At 37.7% G+C, this 21,719-nt stretch overlaps 3 protein-coding genes across 4 annotated transcripts; 2 read left to right on the top strand and 1 right to left on the bottom strand.

The window, feature by feature from the left end:
- The first annotated feature begins 392 nt into the window (after positions 1 to 392).
- Positions 393 to 3,681, top strand: LOC104604925 (cysteine-rich receptor-like protein kinase 10). The gene is made up of 8 exons (XM_010269505.3): positions 393 to 1,085; positions 1,208 to 1,349; positions 1,476 to 1,613; positions 1,694 to 1,815; positions 1,940 to 2,150; positions 2,318 to 2,555; positions 2,886 to 3,036; positions 3,129 to 3,681. The coding sequence occupies exons 1-8, from the start codon at positions 531 to 533 to the stop codon at positions 3,372 to 3,374; spliced, it is 1,803 nt and encodes a 600-aa protein (XP_010267807.1). The 5' UTR covers positions 393 to 530; the 3' UTR covers positions 3,375 to 3,681.
- A 3,859-nt stretch (positions 3,682 to 7,540) lies between these two features.
- LOC104604926 (sulfite exporter TauE/SafE family protein 2-like) lies at positions 7,541 to 13,410 on the top strand. Its single transcript, XM_010269506.3, has 4 exons — positions 7,541 to 8,776; positions 10,124 to 10,255; positions 10,369 to 10,515; positions 12,507 to 13,410. The coding sequence occupies exons 1-4, from the start codon at positions 7,958 to 7,960 to the stop codon at positions 12,813 to 12,815; spliced, it is 1,407 nt and encodes a 468-aa protein (XP_010267808.1). The 5' UTR covers positions 7,541 to 7,957; the 3' UTR covers positions 12,816 to 13,410.
- A 530-nt stretch (positions 13,411 to 13,940) lies between these two features.
- On the bottom strand, positions 13,941 to 20,301 carry ILR3 (basic helix-loop-helix (bHLH) DNA-binding superfamily protein). 2 transcript variants are annotated; one of them, XM_088904215.1, is made up of 6 exons: positions 19,969 to 20,290; positions 16,861 to 16,890; positions 15,562 to 15,624; positions 15,278 to 15,355; positions 14,756 to 14,918; positions 13,941 to 14,500 (listed from the first exon to the last, which is right to left on the bottom strand). In XM_088904215.1, the coding sequence occupies exons 1-6, from the start codon at positions 20,106 to 20,108 to the stop codon at positions 14,231 to 14,233; spliced, it is 744 nt and encodes a 247-aa protein (XP_088760341.1). In that variant the 5' UTR covers positions 20,109 to 20,290; the 3' UTR covers positions 13,941 to 14,230. The 2 variants fall into 2 exon arrangements, with proteins under 2 accessions (XP_088760341.1, XP_010267809.1); XM_010269507.2 differs by lacking the exon at positions 16,861 to 16,890 and having other exon boundaries at positions 19,969 to 20,301.
- Positions 20,302 to 21,719: the final 1,418 nt, after the last annotated feature.

Raw genomic sequence — 21,719 nt, forward strand, 5'->3', positions numbered from 1 at the left:
AAAGATTGGTCCAAGAGGAGATTAATAATCTGTTGTGCATCTCCCTCTAACCAAATTGATTTGATTCCTTCATCTATGGTCAGCCTTAGGGCCTCCCTAACTGCCGTAGCTTCGAGAACTTTTGGGTGGTTACGAGGAACATTAATAGCCCGGCCCAAATTAAGATTTCTACTTGTTGAGAGGCCTTTTGCCTCTCATTGTGGTGATTGAAAGAACCCCAAGAAAACTGAAAAATGGGTTTTGGGTTGAATAATAAAAGGGTATTTCTGAAATATTGAAAAATGGGTCAAATATAAGAAAGGGTAAAATGGTGATCTACTAACGTTTAACGTGAAGTTACCTGACGTTTTGATTTTTGAAAAGTTATGGTGAGTTTAACCTGGCACTGGTGCGGGTCCTGGTCAAGCGATATTACAGTCAAAGTATGGAAATTCAAACACCGCATCTCCCATTAAACGCTAGAAGGAAACTACTCTTATCTTCATCTCTGTACAACTTAACTCTTCTTTCTCCCTATTGCAGTTCCAGAGATGTTCTGTTTCCTAAAACCAGGACAATCCTTTTCTTTCCTTGTTATCTTATTTTCATGGCTATCAATTGTCAAGAGCACCACGGACTCCGATTTAATTGGCACATCTTGCCAAGGTGCAGAAAATTACACTGCTGGGAACACTTTCGAGTCCAACCTCAGGGTCCTCCTTCCTTCTCTTGCGATTAATGGTTCAACCACAGGCTTCTACAATGCCACCCTGGGAGAAAACCCCAACACTGTCTTCGGACTTGGACTCTGCAGAGGCGATATTCCAGTCGAACAATGCCGTACTTGTCTTGAGAAGGCAAGTGAAGAGATAATACAAGGATGCTCTGGTAGAAAGTCTGGGGTTATATGGTATGAAGTATGCATGCTACGCTACTCTGATCACAACTTTTTCTCCACCAACGACCTCCAAGACAAGAAATTCATGTGGAATGAAAACAACGTAACGGACCCCAATCGGCTTAATCAGATTTTGGTTAACTTGATAACCAATCTTTCATCCCAAGCTGTTTCTGATCCATCTAAACTCCTCTTTGCCACTGGATCGGTGAGTTTTGACTCATTTCTGAAGATATATGGTCTGGTCCAGTGTACAAGAGACTTATCTGAAGATGATTGCAGTCTATGTTTGCAAACTGCTCTTTCATTGATTCCAGACTGTTGCAACAGTGGCAGGGAGCGAGAATTCTTCTAGGGAGCTGCATTTTGAGATATGAACTTCATCCATTCTTTGAGGTATCAACCCCAGATAAATCACCTGCACCACAGCCCCAAACAAATACAACAAGAACAAGTCCCTCAACTTCAGGCGGTAAGTTTTCAGTTGCAGTACTATTGGCTATCAAAGGAGGAAAAAGTAGGAAGAAACTGTGTTAGTATGAACAGATTCTTCGTTTAATATGGATTGAATGAGTAAATGTCTTCCCCTTTTATCCAGGTACAACCTGTAGAAGGTGCTCATCGAGATCAAGATACCTTGTTGCTATTCTCGTACCTACTGTAATCGTGACTGTAGTGGCTTTCTCTGGCATCTTCATTTTTTTGATGATGAGAAGTGAGAAGAAGAAACCCAGGGGTAATGTCATTGCATTTGAGAATTTCTTGTAAAACCCATCCTATTTCAGATCTAAATTTCTTTGAATATACTTGATGCAGTTTGGAAAGAAATGGAAACCATAGAAGCACTTTACTTCAAGTTAGATACTATAGAAGCTGCCACGGCAAAATTCTCCAATGCAAATAAGCTTGGAGAAGGGGGGTTTGGCCCTGTTTATAAGGTACCATTACACTGCAGTGCCTTGCAGAACTATCAAGAATTTAGCTCTCAGAATGGGCTTCTATGTATGGCTTCATTCATTAATTTGCAAGGTATAGACCTATTTACTTACTTGAGTTTTGCAGGGGAAGTTGTTGGATGGAAAAGAAATAGCTGTAAAACGTCTGTCTAACAACTCGAGGCAAGGGATACAGGAATTCAAGAATGAGGTAGCTTTAGCTGCAAAACTACAACACAAGAACCTTGTCAGAATACTGGGTTGTTGCATTGAAGAAAGGGAGAGAATCCTTGTTTATGAATATGTACCAAACAAAAGCCTAGACACCTTTTTGTTTGGTTTGTTCCTAAACCTATATACCATTACTTTTCACTTATGTATAAGAAATCAGGAAAATCTTCATTCAAAATACTGAAAATTTTGGAGCAGAAAAAAGATACCAAACCTCCACTTAATTTTTGTTCTTCTCAAACTTTATATAAAGTATATGATGCAATGTATGCAGATTCAACCAAACGGGTACAATTAAATTGGTCTAAGCGTTACAAAATCATCAAAGGAATTGCTAGGGGTCTTCTTTATCTACATGAGGATTCTCCATGCAGAATCATTCACTGTGATTTGAAAACAAACAACATTTTGTTAGACAGAGATTTTTGTCCCAAAATTGCTGATTTTGGCATGGCAAGGCTCTTCCAAGGAGATTACACTCAAGGCATTACAAGCAGAATTGCAGGAACATAGTAAGCCCCTTCTATTCTTCTGCTCTTCTTTGGATCACCCACCTTTGAGATAAAAAACAGGGCCTTCTGGGTAAGGTGTCATAGCCTCATAGGGACCCCCCCCCCCAACCCCAATGAGGAATCAATCCTTAACAGACATCCCATAGACCTAGAAGTTTATTAATTGCATTTGGGTTTTTCAGTTTCTTTGTTTCTTCCATTTTTGTCTGTTCTCCTTTATTTTTCTCCTACGTGAGCTCTCAACGAGTCCAATGTTAAGGTACTAAACATTGTTATAGTTTCCATTGAATGTAGATTATGAGTTTATCAAGTTACTGTTTTTATATGCAGTGGATATATGGCACCAGAATATGCAATGCATGGAAACTTCTCAGTTAAATCTGATGTCTTTAGTTTTGGGGTTATACTTCTGGAGATTGTGAGTGGGCAAAGGAATTCTAATTTCTTTGAACTAGAACATGGGCAAGGTCTTCTGAGCTATGTAAGTACACCATTTCAACTTATTCATTGTTTTCATACGAGGAATTGCAACCCCTATAAATAGCTGGTGAGAGTTAAATTTGAACTCTGTAGATATGGAGGAACTGGAGAGAGGGAACAATTCTAAAACTGATAGATCCAGCAATGGTCGAATCATGTGAAATGACTGAGGTGTTCAGATGTATTCATATTGGGTTATTATGTGTTGAAGAGGTTTTCACTGATCGCCCATCAATGTCCACTGTCAATACCATGCTCAATACCAACTCAAGCCTACGGACCCCTTCACCACCTGCACTGGTATTTAGTACTACTGGATCAAATTATACTTCAACATAACAAGTTTAATATGACAAGGAATAAGATGCCATTTTTTGTAGATGCCACCTGTCTCCCTGTTTTGGCTTTTCTTTCCAATGAAAATTAATCGAGCACTGTTCTGCTTCTGCATCTCAATTGGTCCCACGAACTAAATTGTCAAGTAGAAATGTAGAATCTTTTTTAAAAGAAATGCCAGAGAAAGATTGAGATATATATGAATTTCTACTTTTCTTTTCAATTTCACGAGAACACAATATATTGTGGTTATTAACCTGTTTTTCTTTGTTTTGCTGATCGAATGGCTATGGAATTCGTCATCCCCGAGTGAAGACACAAAGCTAACTTCATCCTTTCGACTCTCAAATCGGTTGTTGCCGATTTGGAGACTTATGGGCCTATGAGAAAACGTTAAAAAGACGAATTGTTTTTATTGATTTTTGTTGGTTGAACTGATTACAAAGAGGTATAGTTCAATACAAATTACAATACTAGGAAAGAAAAGGATAACTATTATCCTGTTGTGAGAGGAATGCTTATCAAACTGAATCTGTAGATGCATGATGCGCATGGGATCTGACGTGGTCACTAACAGGGCCAAACCAGGACATGGTGACACTGACATGAAAAAAGAGGTCCATGCTAAAGTACTCCAATTGGGCCCGGTCCGTTGCGCTATTCATTTGAGACTGAAAAGCCCATTTCCAGGCTCAGGCCTTTGAGCTTTGTTTACCAAAAGCTCTTTGTAGGGATTTTAGTTTATTCTTTATTAGCCACAGCCTGTAAAACAGCAATAAAGTTCTAAGCCATCGGCAACACATGCATCAATCAAATTCAGCTCATCCACCATAACATAACATGGGCGTACCACTAGACTCACTACTTTTAGAGGGTTCTAGTAGAAGATTAATCGAACGTTGGGGCTGTCATTTTCTAGTGCACTAACAAAAGCCAATGTCCCAACTCCCAACTCACAAGCCCTGAAGCCGACCCACTTGGGCTGCAGAGAAATGGACCCCCTCTTGCCTCCTCAACTTTAAAAGTTCATGTTGCCAGCCGAAGCCCACTAATTGCAGAGAGGTAGTCATGGAATCCCATCACTGAACTGTTCTCATCAAGCTAGAAGTAGAAATGTTGAATTGAAGGAGAGTGGAATGAACAAGTGTTGTGCACTGATTAGCTTCACATATACCTACTGCTTCACCCGTTAATCTGTCACATGTAGTCTGTATTTTCTCGTATACAAACAAAATTGATAAATTCTCGAATCTCGAAACTGACGTTGAAAGATCTGCAAAAGGCAATTTCCATGATGCGGGCCAAAGGGCAACCTGTTTTGCAATGATTTCATGAAACCCTTTAATTTGCAATTCATTGTTATCTCAAACTATTATTATCACAGTTCACAGCCCAACCCTGACTTGATAACAGTTGAAGTGGTTAATAAATGACTTATTACTCTTATCATAAATGAAATCACTTGATATATAATTCTAAGGAATCTTCAAATATATCTGTAATAGATGATAAAAAGGATCGTAAAAGTAGGCTAAAATAGTTTCATCATGTGCATAAATTATCGCGTTTACAAGTTACAACACTCTTTCATAATACGTCACCTATTATGAAATACAAATAGGCATGAGGAAAGGTAATGAAAGATGATTTAAACGCTCATAATTTAATTTAACAATGGATATATCAATGGTAGTTACAATAGAATTCATGTAGTTGACCCTATATAATGATAAGGCTTAGGTGATAATGATAATGATTTAAGGTTTCGTACGTGTGATCAATAGGTATCTCTTTTATATTGATCAATTTTATAATGTTCTTTTTGTATTAAGTAATGAATTTCGCGATAAAGAATTTCATTTACCTAGATCAAGTTTATTCATCTCCTAAGTAAATAATTTTTTCACTTGGAATAAAAGTTTATAAAATATAATTGAACAAATTTATCCTTTTAACATTAATTTTATATGGGTGAAAAGGTCATTATATTATTTACCTGAAAATCAAAAGAACATGAATAAATAAACTTATCCAACTAGGTATTGCCTAGGAAACATGTGTAAGCGCATCTACTCAGGTAAGTGAGAAATTTATAAATAAACGGACCAAAATGTAGTATTAACCCAACTTCAAGATTCAGTTAGAAAACTCCTCCTCCTTAATAATAAGTCATTTAATTCAGCAACTTCAGATTTTAGGTAAATATGACAATATGCATTGCCAGTTTGCGACAATAGGTTGCGTGTTAGGGTCCTAATTACCTATTTGAAGGAGATAAAAAAATTCCAAAAAAATATATATATATATATATATATATTAACGTGCCCCTTCAGAAAACGAAAATGAAATCACCGAACCAACCCTTAGAGATCGAGTTGAAAAGGAACGTTTGTATAGATGATTTGTGTTGTGCAATATAAAACCTTTATATTAGCCGCCTACAAATTAAGTCTTACCAAAAGAAAATTAAAGAAATCAACAGTAATCTGTGACAAGGCAGATATCATTAACCTAATACCAGCCTTATATAAGTGAAATCCACCAATTTGTGTAGAAAATTAATAAAGAAGAAGAAGAGGCAAAATCTTACTGCATTATACAGGTTTAGGCCCACTGCTTTTTATATATGAGCCAAGATTATCTGTAAACAAGATGCTATGAGAGAAGCTCATACTCTGAATACAAGACCAAATCAAGAAAAAATGAGGTACGTCACTCGTTTCATTGAATTAAACAATGGAAACTGGTTCAGAATCAATTCTTGGGTGGTGGAGTTCTCATACAGAGAGAGAGAGAAGTTCAATTATTATCAAATTAATTGCCGTAAAATTGAATCACCATGTGTGCATGCACATGATCCAACCTGGACGACCCACTAATGGGGGAACTAATTAAACTTGCCCAACTCATCTTACCACTAATAAGACGATGATTGCAGGATGCAAATTAGCAATTTTTTTAATGTAACCGTTCAGAATGTAAAAAGTAAAAGAGAAATTATAAAAAAAAAAAAAGTTTGACTATCGGGGACTCATGCCATTTTAGATGGAACTCTTTTTGGATTAATTAAAAATTTAATATAGTCAATCGGATTTTTCAGTCAGTTACATTGGGATCTAAGCTAAATGAAATATTTTATTTGTTTTAATATACTTTTTAAACATGGATACACCCTTTGCTGGTGTTTGGCTGTATCAGTTTACCAGTACTAGGAATTCTTTTATTTTTTGTAAAAAAGAAAAAGTAGAAAGGATTTTTTGGTAAAAATAAGGGGGTTTAATTAGGTGATATGTCAGGTCTTTGATTGGTAGAAACAAAAAAGGTACATGTCTAAATCAAATGGTTGCAATTAGATTTAGATTGAGATTGTTTTGGAGATTAAAATCAGTTTTATGAGATTTGTTAAACTAAGATTATCTCTATATATCTTTAGTAACTCAACCAACCAATGATCTAGTAAAAATGTAGAAATCCATCCATAAAATAAAAAAAAAAGAAAAAAAAAAAAAGCTAAAAACATAGCAACTTTATCTAGCTGACTCAGATTCCAGCAACTTGCAAACATGTAAGACTCAACCCATCCCCCCGTCTGATATTTTTTTTCATCACTGGGCAATTTCATACCTAAAAGAGTTCAACCAATTAGAATGTTAGGCAATTATTATTATTATTATTACTCATTAGAAGCAATGAACGTGCTGGCCAAATTGTTTTGTCAGGTGAGGTGATCTGGCAACTAGGCAAAGGTATCCCCTGCAAGTTACAAGCGACAATTGATTGTAAAATAAGGAAATAACAAAAATAATTTTAGCCTTTGCTTGATTGTTGCTTGCTGATTGGTGAAGCCTAGTTGTGTGGAGCAGCATTGTACGCTTGGGTTTCTGTAAGGGCCCCACCCATATGAGAGAGATGAGGACGTTTTGTCTCTGGACTCTGGGTGGGTGGCAGGTTGGGACGCTACTGATTCTTTTGGCATTGGATTCGGTCATTCGGGTGCTACTTGACTCATGCCTAGCCTAACTAACAACAAACTATAGTTTATGTGTTAAGTAAATGTTAACAGCTGGCAAAACAAAACCACGTCACCCACCCATGTCATCACTTGACAGCTTTGACATTATTTCGAAATTCGAACATGGGAGAGGTTTTGGTTTGGCATAATTATATCCACCGTCAAAAGGAGCCTTTCCCTCCTTCCAGGAAAGAGCGAGAATATACTCGAGGTAATGGAATGGCTGTGTTTAACCAGCAACTATTTCTGTAGAAACTTTTCTCCATAGAATATAGACATTGATGTTGCGGAACTTCTCAGTTCTCACCTTTTAAAACGTAAGTAAAAGTTCAGGAGTCAAGCTCGTCCTTACTCCCTACACACAGCAGCTATCGTGTAGGAAACCAAGTCCACGAACGGAGGTTCGTAACGGACTCTCCGTTCTCTTCTTGTCTTTGTCTTCTTTATGAGTAGAGTCCATGTATTGAGTGATTAATTGTTTTCCTTCAATCCGTCTATTTATTTAAGAGTGGCCACAACCAACAGATGCAAGAGAGATCCTGGAGTTTTCAAACGCCAAAACCCACGATAGCAAATGAGGTCTCTCTGCTTTCTGAAATGGGTATTTCTCCCTTTAACCTTTTTCATCATTTTCAATCACTCCTATGCAAAGCGAATCCAATCCACTTCGAACCCCTTCAATGCAACTCAGTTCATCAACCAGATCTCTCAATGGAGGGCACACCAGATTGAACTCCAAAACACCCAGAAAGGTTTATCAGTCCCGATTATTTTAGCAGCTGTCCTCTGCTTCATGGCCGGGTCTATATCTAGTGCGGGTGGGATTGGTGGTGGTGGATTGTTCGTACCCATACTGAATATAGTGGCGGGTCTGGACCTGAAAACAGCTTCAAGTTTCTCGGCTTTCATGGTCACAGCAGGGTCAGTTGCCAACGTCTTCTGCAACTTTTATTTCAAGAACCCCAAATATGGGGGTAAGGTCTTGACTGACTATGATATAGTACTCCTATCAGAGCCGTGCATGCTTTTGGGAGTGAGTATTGGTGTTATCTGCAATATTATCTTCCCCGAGTGGCTGATTACCATTCTATTCGCTGTTTTTATTGCTTGGACTACATTCAAAACATGTAAATCCGGTTTCTCGTATTGGAAATCTGAATCTGACGAGGCGTGGTTAAATGGGTCTGAGGAAGAATCAAGAATTGGGTCTGTGAAAGAGGAGGTTTGTGATGGAAACGGAGGAGAGGAGAGCTTGAAACAGCCTCTTTTGGGTGGAAGAGAAGAAGGCGGTTTCGAGGTTCCCTGGAAGAAACTAGGGATTTTGGTTATGATATGGTTTTCCTTCTTTGCACTTCAACTCATCCGTGGAGACAAGAAAGCAGAAGATGGACAGGTACCGCTCTTTCTTTCTTCTTTCCTCTGCCCTGATGTCTGCAATTCTATTATTTTTTTTTTTTGGGGGGGGGGGGGGGATAAGTTTTGAATCACCGTGGGGCAGCTGCGCTGCCATGAAAGGAACGTTTTTTGTCCTCGTAACCATAGCATAGCACCACCATAGGCCACCCTATATCGGAATAAGTTCCCACCATTCCATGCAACCCCAGTCCACTGGTTCAATGCCACTGTCTTCTGGAGGGCCCACTCTCTATTTTACCGACAAAAAATTCCCTACCCCACCCTAAATTCACCATTCACGACCCATCTTTCAGTGCAGATATGTGCAGAATATTAATTAAAGGGTTATATGTTGTCATCTGGACTTTTTTAGGAGGCTGGATCATTCTTCAACTCTCTATCCATCAATTAAATGCATATAAATCAAAGTGCTACATGGTACAAAGACATGATTGATGTAAAGGAAATTTCCCCCCTCCATGTGATACCATTGTATTGTCCATCCAACTGAAAATGATACTATTGTATTGTCCTGCTGTAATTGTGACTTATGGGTGTCTCGTGGATGAATAGGAAGTTAGGATCTTCAAGTTAGGGAAATGCTAAGTGGAAAGTTTGGCAGGGATCAAAATGGGGGGAGTTAGAATGTTCATTCCATGTGGCAAGTTTCACCTAAAAGCACTCTGCACATTAGAAATGGAGTTCTTTTACCCTTTCTATTAGAAAGTCAAGCAATATTACTAGGGTAAGTCTCAAACTAATGGGATACGTCACTGATGGCGAAACCAGGTGCATGGAAGCTCAGCATGTCAGTAAGGCTGTAATCAGGTTGGATTAAAATAAATTAATCACTCTTTGACTTCTAAATAAATAATTAATTAATACAAGTATAATATGGCATATTCATTATAGTTTGGGTAAGGCTTAGATGATGATAAAACTATAAGGCTTAGATGATGATGATTATATATTACATAAAATTTAATCACTGGATTAACGGATAATCCAAACCCAAAATAATTAGATTGAGTTCTGTACTCCATTGACTGGCTTACTGTCATCATCTTGTGCAACCAAAAAAGCCTGAAGCAAAGCTTCATTTATTTGGGGTTGCCCGCATGAGTGCAATTTCTGGGGTAAACTCTGAAAGATCATGATTCATGTCTTCTGTTAAACTTTGAGTTATCATGTACGTTTTCCCTACTTCAATCCACGTCCTTTTTTACGCACCCCTAATTCTAGAATGAGAATATCTGTTCTCTATAAAGTTTAGTCATCCTCATGTATAATGTATCTAGTATAGTATAGCACTTACTAACTTTGCAACTATTCAAAATTGTTACAGAGCATAATACAAATTGAGCCATGTGGAGTCGCATATTGGACCATCTCTGCATCGCAGGTTCCTCTTGCCATAATTTTTACCGCATGGATACTATACCACACAAGAGAACAAGGTCAAGCTTCCCATAAGCAGGTATACAATTAATTGTATATTGAGCTCTATCAAAACACCCATTTTGCTTTGTCATTCTGAGGTTAAATTTGGTTAAAACTCCAAGTTTTTATTTATTTTTTTCCTTGAAAAAGATAGGAGTCCCAATTACAAGGCAGCCTTCATCCAAGCTTCTTTTTCCAATAATGGCACTCCTAGCAGGAGGACTGGGTGGTGTCTTCGGTATTGGAGGTGGAATGCTAATAAGCCCACTTCTTCTTCAAGTCGGTATATTGCCAGAGGTAAATTCCATATTCTTTCCTGTATTTTGTTGTCATACATATATGTGTGTAGGTGTTTTTCTTTGTTTGTAAAGGCTAAAATAAATATTGTTGTCATGTTGTGTCAGAATTTATGATTTGTTAATTTGCTAAGCAAATATAAAGGGCGGTTTAGAGAAAGCTATTTCTTCTCGCATATTTCTAGTATTCTTAGAAGATTATTCTTTTGCTAGGCTTCTCTTAGGCTAAAACTAATTGAGTAATGGATTGATAATCAAAGATATTTTCCGATGGCGGTATTCAAAATCAAGCTTGCGCATCTAAGAAACATGTAATTGTTGTTTATCACCCAAATAGAAATAAAACAATTAGGTATAGAGATTCATGTGGTAGCCAGCCCTATTTTGGGTAACAAAGGCATGACTGCCCTACACAACCATTAAAATCAATCAACAAATAGAAAGCCTATGGTTGACTATTTGGGGCTTCCACCATTATTGCTCTCCTTAGGCTGGCTACACCAGGGGGCATTCTTTTTTGGATTTTGAGAAGGTGATTTTTTTTTTTTTTTGGTGAATGAGAAGGTGAATGTTGGTGAATGAGATTTTGTTTCTCATTGATCAAGAATCTCATGTTTTTTTTCATATTAATGTGGGGATCAGGAAAAGTTTATTCTCCTAGGTGGGTAAATAATTTCCTCACCTGAGAGGGGAAAGTTATCAATACTTGAATGGGATAAAAATGTCATTTTTAATAATAGATTTTTATGGCTAAAATGGTCATTGCCTTTTTTTACTTAGGAAATAAAAGAACATAAGTAAATACACTTATCTGGGTAGGTAAGTGTTTCCCAAAAAAAAAGAACGTACTTGGTAATTGCATTCACCTGGATAAATAACTTACCGAAAAGCGAACAGGGACCCAATTCCTTCCCACCTTATAATATACAAGGTGGGACTTAAGCCCTTAGGTAGGGGTGGATTTGAGCTGAGCCGAGCCGAATAGTACGAGGCTCGAGCTCGAGCTCGAGTTTAGTTTGAGCTAGAATATTGAGCTCGAGCTCGACTCAAGTGAAAAACTCATAAGCTCGAGCTCGATTTGAGGAAAAATATTTTATAAAATAAAAAATTATATATAAAAAATATTTTTATTTGATATTTAAAAAATTAAGAATTATAATAAAGAATTGTAATATTTTTATTATATGTATTATTTTCTATAATTTTATTATATATATATATATATATATATATCGGCTCACGAGCCTCACTAGTCGAACTCTATTAGGCTCGAGCCTGGCTCATTTATTAATCGAGCCTATAAATTGGGCTCGAGCTCGAGCTCGGTTGAAACCGAGCCGAGCTGAGCTTTTAACGGGCCGAGCTCGAGCAGCTCGTGAAAAGCTTGACTCGTTGCCACCCCTACCCTTAGGCCTTGAAAACGAAGACTTTTTAAGGTGTTAAACGAAGACTTTTTAAGCCTCCTCATAAATTAAGAGGGTGTTTTACAAAGTGAATTGTTTTTCTTGTTGCCACTTGCCACTTACAAAAAAGCAAATCAAAACAACTTTTTTTCTCAAAACAAAAACACCAAAAACATGCTTATGGTTGTGTATGTGTTTTTTGTTTTCAAACCTGAAACCTTGTTCTCTGTTTCTAACCCATTTCATACCACTTCGAGCATCTCAAAAGAGGAAGTCGCGTCATTTTCACTTCTATACTCAAGCCCATCTCCAATGCATCTCCTTCACCCTTTCCCTTCTTTGCATCATATCACCACTTTAACCACTGCAATATTACTTCATTTTGTGGGAGATTCAAGGTTTCATTAGTTTGATTAATGACTTAACTACAGTGCTTCTCCTTTTCAAACACCGTTGCAATAATTGCCAGAACTCCACAATTTTGCAAAAACTTTTCCTTCAGCATCTCAAAGCATTCACAAACTCCAAAAGTTGATGCTTCATATAAGTAACCATCATTTCATCTTTGTCATGGCTTTGTTGTGTGCAGGTAACAGCTGCCACTTGTTCCTTCATGGTTTTATTCTCTTCTTCAATGTCTGCAGTTCAATACTTACTGGCGGGCGTGAATCACATAAATAAAATCATCATATTTTCTATTGGTACTTTTGTGGCATCACTTCTTGGGTTACTGGTAGTACAGAGGGCCATAGTGAAATATGGTAGGGCCTCCCTCATTGTATTCTCAGTCAGTACAGTTATGGCTATAAGTACTGTTCTGGTTACCACCTTTGGAGCAATTAACGTATGGAAGGACTACACAAGCGGGAAGTACATGGGATTCAGACTCCCCTGTTGAGTAAGACATGGTGGATTCAACACTTAGTTGTGTTAATAGGCGAGTATTATTCCCGTAGGCCGAGTATATACCTAGAAGTGGAAAGTTGATTAGCAGTAAGGGTTTGGTACTTGATTCATGTACAGTTGTTGTTGGGTCGCACGCAAGTTTGGGCCAAGAAGGGGAGAGCTATGATGCTACGGTAAAGAGTTCTCAAAGGTGATTTAGATGAGATATGAAAATATGATTTGGGAGAGTTGGACCTCGGGAGACAGGCAGAACAACTCGTTCTCTTGGATTCCAGAGCGCCAAACACCTTTAAAGGAATGATGTGAATAAAACTAAGAGGACGTTGGTTCGTATGTTGAGGATTGACCTTCGCAGCCGGACAGAACACCTAGTTCTCTCCGTTTTCAAAGGCATAAACGTCCTTGCAGAATTATTGGCTAGAATAATTGTGGATTTTGTATGGAGTATAAATCCATTGTATGGGGATTTGAATAAAGTTGCCCCCCACCCCCCCTCCTCTGCCCTCTATCTCTGGATTCTACTCTTGTTTTTATGTCCTTGTTCCTGTTTTCTCAATAAAGTTAACTATCGTTAGCAATTATCATAATCTCATCACTCCAGGAGTTCTCTTTGTATTTGTCAATTTGTGGTTGTGGGAACACTACCATAATGGATGTGTATATTTAAAATCACCTACATGACAGTCCGGATCTCCTACCCACAGGATACCATAGCTGCATATCAAGAACATCTCTCCATGAATCATAGCATATACAAGTACAGGAAATGTTCCCAATGTGCGACTTGATATCCGGAGAGAATCAGAGAAACACCCCACAAATGAGCCCCCAACGAGGCAATGATCTAACATGACCAATGGCCAAGTGAAAATCGGGACCATTATAGACAAGTATTCACTCATCCTATCCTACTATATGATGCTCCACAACAATGTCTGTAGGACTTGTCCATAAGACGGTGCTACCAAATTTTTGAATGATGTGTTAACTAATAATTTTACAGGTGGCCTATCTAGAAAACAAGCTTCGATCTGAGCAGTTTGATCTCCCTCTTGGCAATCAGACAACACCACACGTGAAAATGAAATTAACCCAAGGAAACAAAATGATTCTGACATGAGCAACAATAGCATATGCAGGTTAAATATCTAATGAACAACACTGATGTACCAAAAGCACAGACAAGAATCCAAAATAAATTACTAGATCCGATTATTGACATTTACAAATGAGCAACAATAACAAGTTAACAAAATTCCCAACGTTTTAAACCCATCTAATCTGGTTATTTCTGATTTCCAACTAAAACTAAGTCAACAAAGAAAATTTCAAAAAAAAAAAACAACAAAAAAAACTTAACATTTCTTCAGGACACATAAGGATGATCTGTCACCAAGATCTTCCAGCTTAAGCAACAGGGGGCCGGAGAACATGATCTTGTGAGGTATCAACTGCAGCAGGTGGCATGAATTGCCACATGGCAACTCCAGGGTACCCAATGAATGGCATCAGCTTGTTGCCAGCAGCTTGGCCTTGAGCAGGGAATGCAGCTGGGATGGTAGAAGGGTGAGGAAGGAAGCTTGTTGGCTGTGCGCTCAAAGTTTTGATCTGCTGTTCTAGCTTCTCCTTCTCTACTTTTAACCTTTGTTTCTCATCCCGAAGTTCATTCTTCTCAGCCTGCCAAGAGAAATTCAATGTAAGCAACTGCAGGAACTTGGGATATTTCACCCAGTATCTTGGACAAGCCAGCAAATATAAAATCAGCACAACAAAATGTGGTCTAAGAACCCGCAGACAGAACTACAATTGGAAAAGCAATGGTGCTAAACTTCCATAGAGAATGTGGAGCAACATCTAATGGGAACTTCCTCTAAAAACTAAACTTCAGTCATGGAAATAGGCAAGGAAACAGAAAATAGAACCCAGGCTAACCTTCAACTCTTTGATCTTCTCCTGTAGGCTCTCATTTGACTCCTTCAGCTTCTGGGCTTCACTTCGTAACTGAGTGACCATGCGAACAGCATCACTCAATATGGCAGCCTTGTCCATTTTGGGTGGCCTTCCAGGATCCAGGATGGAACCCAATTCCACGAACCTTGCATTAACACCAATGTAAATATGAGAGAGATATCATATTAAAACCAGGGGCATATTTGACCAATCAAAGCTGTCAGTGTAATACAGATGAGATTGACCAAATAGAATGTTCTCCTTTTCTCCCTTTATCCAGGGGATGAGAAAGGGAATTCTTTTAGTGCATTGCAGGTCTAATGACTGAAACTTGGAGAACAAAGAGGCAGTGAGGTAGCATAGCATAGTACATAAAACAATTTCTACAAGCAACTCAGCTACCACATGTAAAATGAGTGTCACAACAATAACTAAATAATGTAATTCCCAGCCAGAGGAGAGCAAAACATAGACACAAGAGGGAGGGGGAGAGGAATAGCATACTTGTCATTCAACCTGTCCCTCCGCATTTTCTCCCTACATGCTTTAGAGCCAACTGCACTGCATGATGCAGTCCTTACCCTGCAATAGGCATTTCAAAAAAATTTGGGATCATAAGACAAACACAGACACACAGAGAGCTTGCAGATAAAGCCAAAAAGCAAGTGAAACCTTACCAAACCACAACCATGAAAAAATGCATCAAAGTAATTTCAACAGAATAATGTACTTTGCTTTGCTGATTGCCAAATGAAAAAAAAAAAAAAAAAAGTCAAAAAATTACTTACCGCTTCTTGGAGCCCATTTCCTTGAGGCCATCTGAATTCCCAAAGGAACCATCAGCTTCCAAACTGGAAATAGTGAAACAAATAGACTCTTGTCAAAAGAAAAATAAGGAGAAAGTAGAACAAAAAAGAATTATATGTATGTGTTTGTATTGTTAAGAAGGAAAAGAGGAAGCAATATTCCTGTATGCTTTATGAGTTCAAGCCACCATAGGGAATAAATTATTTAACAGAACCAAATAAAAGAAATATATGAAACTAACACAAACCTAAACAACTTTAGTTTTCTTCATTTTATTCAAAAGAAGTGAAAATGCTTTCCAATAAATGCTTACCATATTTCTTGTTACCTCAAAACAGAACAATGACATTGTTTCTTGAAAATAAAAAAGAAAAAGAAAAAGAAAGCTACAGGAAAAGAAATCCATATCCCAGACATGGCCCTGGAGCAAAATAATACTTTTTCCTAATAAGGTAAATAGACCCATAAAGGTAAAAATTTGTTGTGAAGGTTCTCAATATGGATAGTGATCTCCAAACACCCTCTGTTGTGATGCCATGTGTTGCATCCCAATTGGCAAGATGAAAAAAAACCACAAAACTGTTTGGCTCTGGATCTGCTTCAAACAAGACGTGTAGAATGGACTATATACCAATAACACCCTCTGCTGTTATGCCATGTGTTGCATCCCAATTGGCAAGATGAAAAAAAACCACAAAACTGTTTGGCTCTGGATCTGCTACAAACAAGACATGTAGAATGGACTATAATACCAATCGTGAGTATGCATCTGGAAACGGTACAGATTCAGAGTATGCATCATACTTAAGTTACGTAGACTGCTGTACATGCCTTGTTTGTAACAGATCCAGAGTCCCCTTGTATATGATAATGAAAAAAATAAAAGGGTACTTTTGTCTATCTAAGAAACACAATTTTACCATTAATTAGAGATGTGATTTCTATTTTTACTTCTATTTTTAGTTCTATTTTAACTGGTTTTTAAACCAGAGCAGCCCAGCTAGAGGTGGTTGCTTCCGGAAACGCCCAGCCCAGGTTCACCTAGCATGGGACATGGACCAAGAATTCAGGCCTGGCTTGGCCTGGGATTTGATGGTACACTGGGTATCAGACCAAGTGCAGCCCACAATCACCCCTAAAGCCAGCCAAACTGGTTTTACCCAGTATATGCATTCAAATAACAAGAGGCATGGCAGCTTACCTTTCAGCATCAGCTTGTCATGTAAATTTTAAAAGAGATCAAACCACAAAAAGTTGAACAACTCTCAACAAGTCATTACCTCAATTTTTCATCCCTCACAAATGAAAACCTACAAGCATATTTAAACTTTCCGTATCCAAAGGCTTCAAATCAAGAAGTCGTTAAAAATAATATAAAAAAAAAACAAGGTTTTCACTGAATAGCGTTCCATATAGTTGATGAAAATAGCCACATAGAAAACTTACCGGAAGCTTATGAAACCTTTTTAAATACCATGATCCAACTAAATGAAAGCACACCATTTCAAAAGGAGAATTTCCTTCCTAAGGTAAAAGTTCTAGTGGCTACATTTTATCAAGGAATTCTTCTCTTCATGTTTATACTAAGGATTTTTTTATCAGTATGTCCATACTAAGGATAGTCATGTTATCTTTCATATCATCCCATCTTTATCATGTTAAGCCCTAAATCACAACCGAAAACACTAAAGAAATAGGAGGGTTCTAGAAAAGGAAAGGTGGATATTGAAAAACTTGTGGAGAGACAGGTGGAGGTGGGTAACTCTCTTAGTTTATTCTGTCTGGGAGGGGAAAGAGTTGTTATAAGGGTTATTGAGCTTTTCGAAAGAAGTAGGAGAGAAGAACGAAACAAAAAAAAAGTTTTAGGAGAGGGGGTGAGATGTGGGAGGAAGGAGGGAAGAGTGAAGGGGGTGCCAGAAGGGAAGGTGGATGTAGGAGTCTGGAATTGAGATTGCTATCACCTGTTTTGTTTGGTGGCATTTCTAGGTCCTGGTGTTGTCTGAATCGACTCAAGTCAAGAAAGAAGAGCTTGGGGACAGACGTTGGGAGGCACTGGACTCAAATTGTAGCATTATGGTTGTTGATTTTGGATCTGTTAAGTTTCTTTATTGATGTTGTTTGGAGATGCTTCTAGGTGTTGCCTTAGAACCTATTCAAGTTGTAATTTTCTTTTCCATTTAATGAAAATTTTCTTTTATTTATCAAAGAAAAATTAGGCATCTCAACGATCATTGGTAGAGAATTTTGTGGGTCAATGACGTTATGAATTAACATTTCCTGTTCTTGTAGTCTTTCTGTTTACATTGTAGCTATTAAGGGAACCTCTCCCTCATCAGCATGTTCTCCTTTAAGCTTTCAACGAAATCATCACCACTTTTCAAAAAACCAAAATCTTAATGTTTGGTAACCATTTTCTGATTATTTGAGTTATTGGTAGTTTTCCTAGTTAGATTGGGAGTTTGTCTAGGAAAAAAAAGTGAAGTATAACCATATTTCTTTCCAGGACTAGTCTGAGGTCCAGCCACATACATAAGTCAAACTATACATGCACCTGTGGAGGTGCAAACAACCCATCAACAATTAGTTAAAGGATTGCAGCAATAGGTCAAACAACAAGAAGTCTAGTCTTTGGAGCCTAAAGTTTGGCAGTCTTATTATCAACATTATTATCAGTCAAGAGTAATGCTTACAAAATACCACTCTAATTTCATTTCTCAAAATCCAGGCAAATCTTCTTTCTTTAAAATAATGACTCTTGTTCTGATAACAATTTTCCATACAATAACAGATGTGCTTCAAAGAAGGAGACCTTCTAATAGATCCCAAACTGAAGAACTTCTAAGCTTTTTTATACCCATGATTGTGCATTGCTGTGAAATTATGAAGAGTGTGGAACCACAACTTTTTGCATTTATGGTTGACAAGTTGACATGTGGAGTTGGATTTTCTTCCTTATGTTTATAAGGCAATGCATAATATATCCTTCAGATGTTTTACATGTTCAATCCCAAATGGATTATAGGTCCCCCTATGATAATTTGAGAAGACACTTTGGAATAGGGATGATGATGCTATCCTTTCAGTTAACCAGTTAGAAAGAAAAGGAATGCAATAAAAAATAAAGGTACTCCATCTGTGCCACCTCCCTGGAACCAATGAGGTAAAGGTTCCATGCTTGTATTTGATACTCAACTCAACAAAAACCTAGTCAACTATTTGGGCTACAGAAACCTATTTTTCCCTTCAACTTTGTCAGTGGTTGTTATTATTTTGCTAAATCTAAAGATATTTCTGCAATACTTCATCACACTCCTTTAACCTCCCTCTACCTTCTTCAGGACCTTCAACTAAAATCAGGCCACTCTTTCTTACCAGTGCAACAGTGGTCTTTTACTCACATGAGTTTGATATCTTAATATATGTTACTTTATTTTGTTCCCTATTGGGGCCACCCATGGGTTCTCAGTAACGCATTCATTATGCATAAGTTCCCATATCTTAACTCTGGATCTGAGGTTCTCAGTTGAAGTTTATATAAATATGCGAGAGAATCTTCTATTTTCTTAAAGCCAATCAGAATAGTTTACTCCACTATTAGTATTTCACGATCAATTTAAGAGATAACCTAGGAAAGTCGGGAGTTTTAGGGGAAGCTTGAATAAGAAGGATTTTCTAATAACGCAGCTTCCTTTTTTTATTCTTTTTCTTTTTGCCTGCAAACATTGTTGACCTTGTTAATCTTCCTTTCTCAGTTGGTTTATCTTTCTGTATCCTTCTTTTTACTAATCTTTATTTGTTTACTCCCTTGTCTGAATAAAAAGGAAAGGAATTAGTGCTACAACTACGTAAAAGCACACGCTACTTAAATAACTACCAAAAACATAAACAAAATAAAAAGAGCACTACCCGGAACTACGAACTATTCCATCCCATGAATGAATAAAGACCGTCACCTAGCTACCCAAATGAAAGAAAAGCATAAAACAAAGAATGGGGAAGCCAATAAAATTATTCTCTTTCAATTTCTGCTTCACCCCTCCAGTTTCAAAGACTCAAACATCCCGATGCAGACATTAACGAAAATCCAAATATTTCTAATTACGAGAAATCCCTTCTAAACATAAGCCATTATCAAAAATAGAAATAAATAAATTGCAAAAAAGTTCCATGGAGTACCACCCCGGTTCTGTAATTGTTTCTATTATTTCGTGTAATTGTATACATAAATTCTTAAAAGAAAATAATAACAAATGCATTTTGGAATTCCAGTAAGGGGTCAGGTTATACAATTATCGTAGCACAGAAAACCCTAGACGTACAAGACGATTAAGAGAATCATGGACCTCGATCGGACGAAGCAAAAAACAAAACATTAAAATTCAACGCACCTAACGCTAGTTGAACCATTCAGAGGCTGCGAATTCCAGTGAAAACCAGCCGTCGACGCCGTAAAATCCCCGCCTGGAACAGAAATATCGTCCATCAAGCCGTAATCATAGAGCCAATTAGGGTTTTCTGGGGAAACCATGTCGGATCGATCGCCGGAAATGAAATCTTCCGGCTGAAATTCGCCGGGAGAGTTTGGTGAGGGTAGGAAGAAAATAAGGCGTTGCCGCGACCGAAAATAGAAGGAAGGGAAAAGGAAAGGGGTGGTCTGGGATTTTGATGGATGGAAAGCGTGGGGAATTGGCGCTCCGGTGTCCGAAGACCAATCACCAATTGTAAATGGAACAGATAATGTACTTGGGCTTCAAATGCTCTGTACTAATGGACTTGGGCCATCCATCTTGTTCTCAAGCCCATTCCCAATGTTTTAGTTGTCTCTTGTCTGCACAAAGCTGAGTTACCCTAATTTTATATATAATTAATAAATAAAATCGACAAACTCGTATGTAGTATCTGGCGCAAGATTCCCCCGATGGAGAATCATCGAGAAAGAACAAGGAAAATGGGCACCATGTGATTGATGCTTGTAAATTTTAACCATTTTAAAGATGAGTAGATGAATGACCATGGCCATGGGGAAATAAATTTATCAAAATTATAAAAAGAATAATATTTTATTTTTTTCAAGTAAAAAATTAATATTTTTTATTTGCTAATTAAAGTAAGACTAGACCCTATAACAATGTTTTTGAACTGTAATTGATTCGGACAGTAGGACTGTTCGGTCCATGAACTGTCTAGCCAATCTGTTTTATTTTACCCTTAACTCGTTCTTGATCAAAAAACATTGATTTGGTCTGTTAATTCATTTGATCGGTTCAATGATTTTTATTATTTTTATTTTTTAAATTAGAAAAGACTATCCATTCAAATCAGATAATCAAACTGTTGACCCGGAACCAATGGCCAAAATAAATCCGGTTCCGGATCGATACTCTATAATAGTTGTTATTTAATGTGGAAACCGGAAACCTTCATTAATTTATTTATTTTTTTAATAATTTGAGTGAGAAACTTCATTGAACATCTTAGTCTTGAATAAAATGGAGAAAACTTTGGCCGGAAACCTTGATTAAAAAAAAAAAGTTCCGCAGGCTCTCTCTCAGAGACACCTTGGTGGATGGGATTTATATGCGAGGCCATCCGCCTCTGGCCTGGCTTCGGGTAGAGCGGTGGTGGGGGTCCCGTTGCTCTTCCCGGAAATACCTGCAAAAGTAACTTTTGCCAGGATTATCAGAAGATTCTATGAATTAGGACACATTGATCGATCATCGATTGATGGGAAGAGAAACAGAACAGAGCTGATCCGAAATAAAGCCGGATTCAGTCAGTTTAAAATCCATTCGAACAGTCATCATAGCCTTGCATCCCATGAAATAAAGCATAAAGTATGAAAATATTCTCTCAATGCAAGACTATGATGACCGTTCGAACAATGTTCGAATGGGTCTTGAACTGACTGAAGCCGATCTCATCCGAAGGAGAGGACGGACCTCAGACTGAGGATTCCGAATCCCCTTCCCTTTGAAGAGAAACTCCAAGTAAAATCAGACCATATTTTCCTTCAAAGGACAGAAATATTCCCATGGTACTGAACCACTGATTGATGTGCTGTATCACGTCCTCTATAGTGTATACACTATACGTGGGACTGAACCACTGAGAGGGAGAACTTTGAGACTAGAGACGATAT

This window comes from Nelumbo nucifera, chromosome 1, assembly GCF_055504915.1.
Source record: "Nelumbo nucifera cultivar China Antique chromosome 1, China Antique-T2T, whole genome shotgun sequence".
NCBI classification, from domain to species: domain Eukaryota; kingdom Viridiplantae; phylum Streptophyta; class Magnoliopsida; order Proteales; family Nelumbonaceae; genus Nelumbo; species Nelumbo nucifera.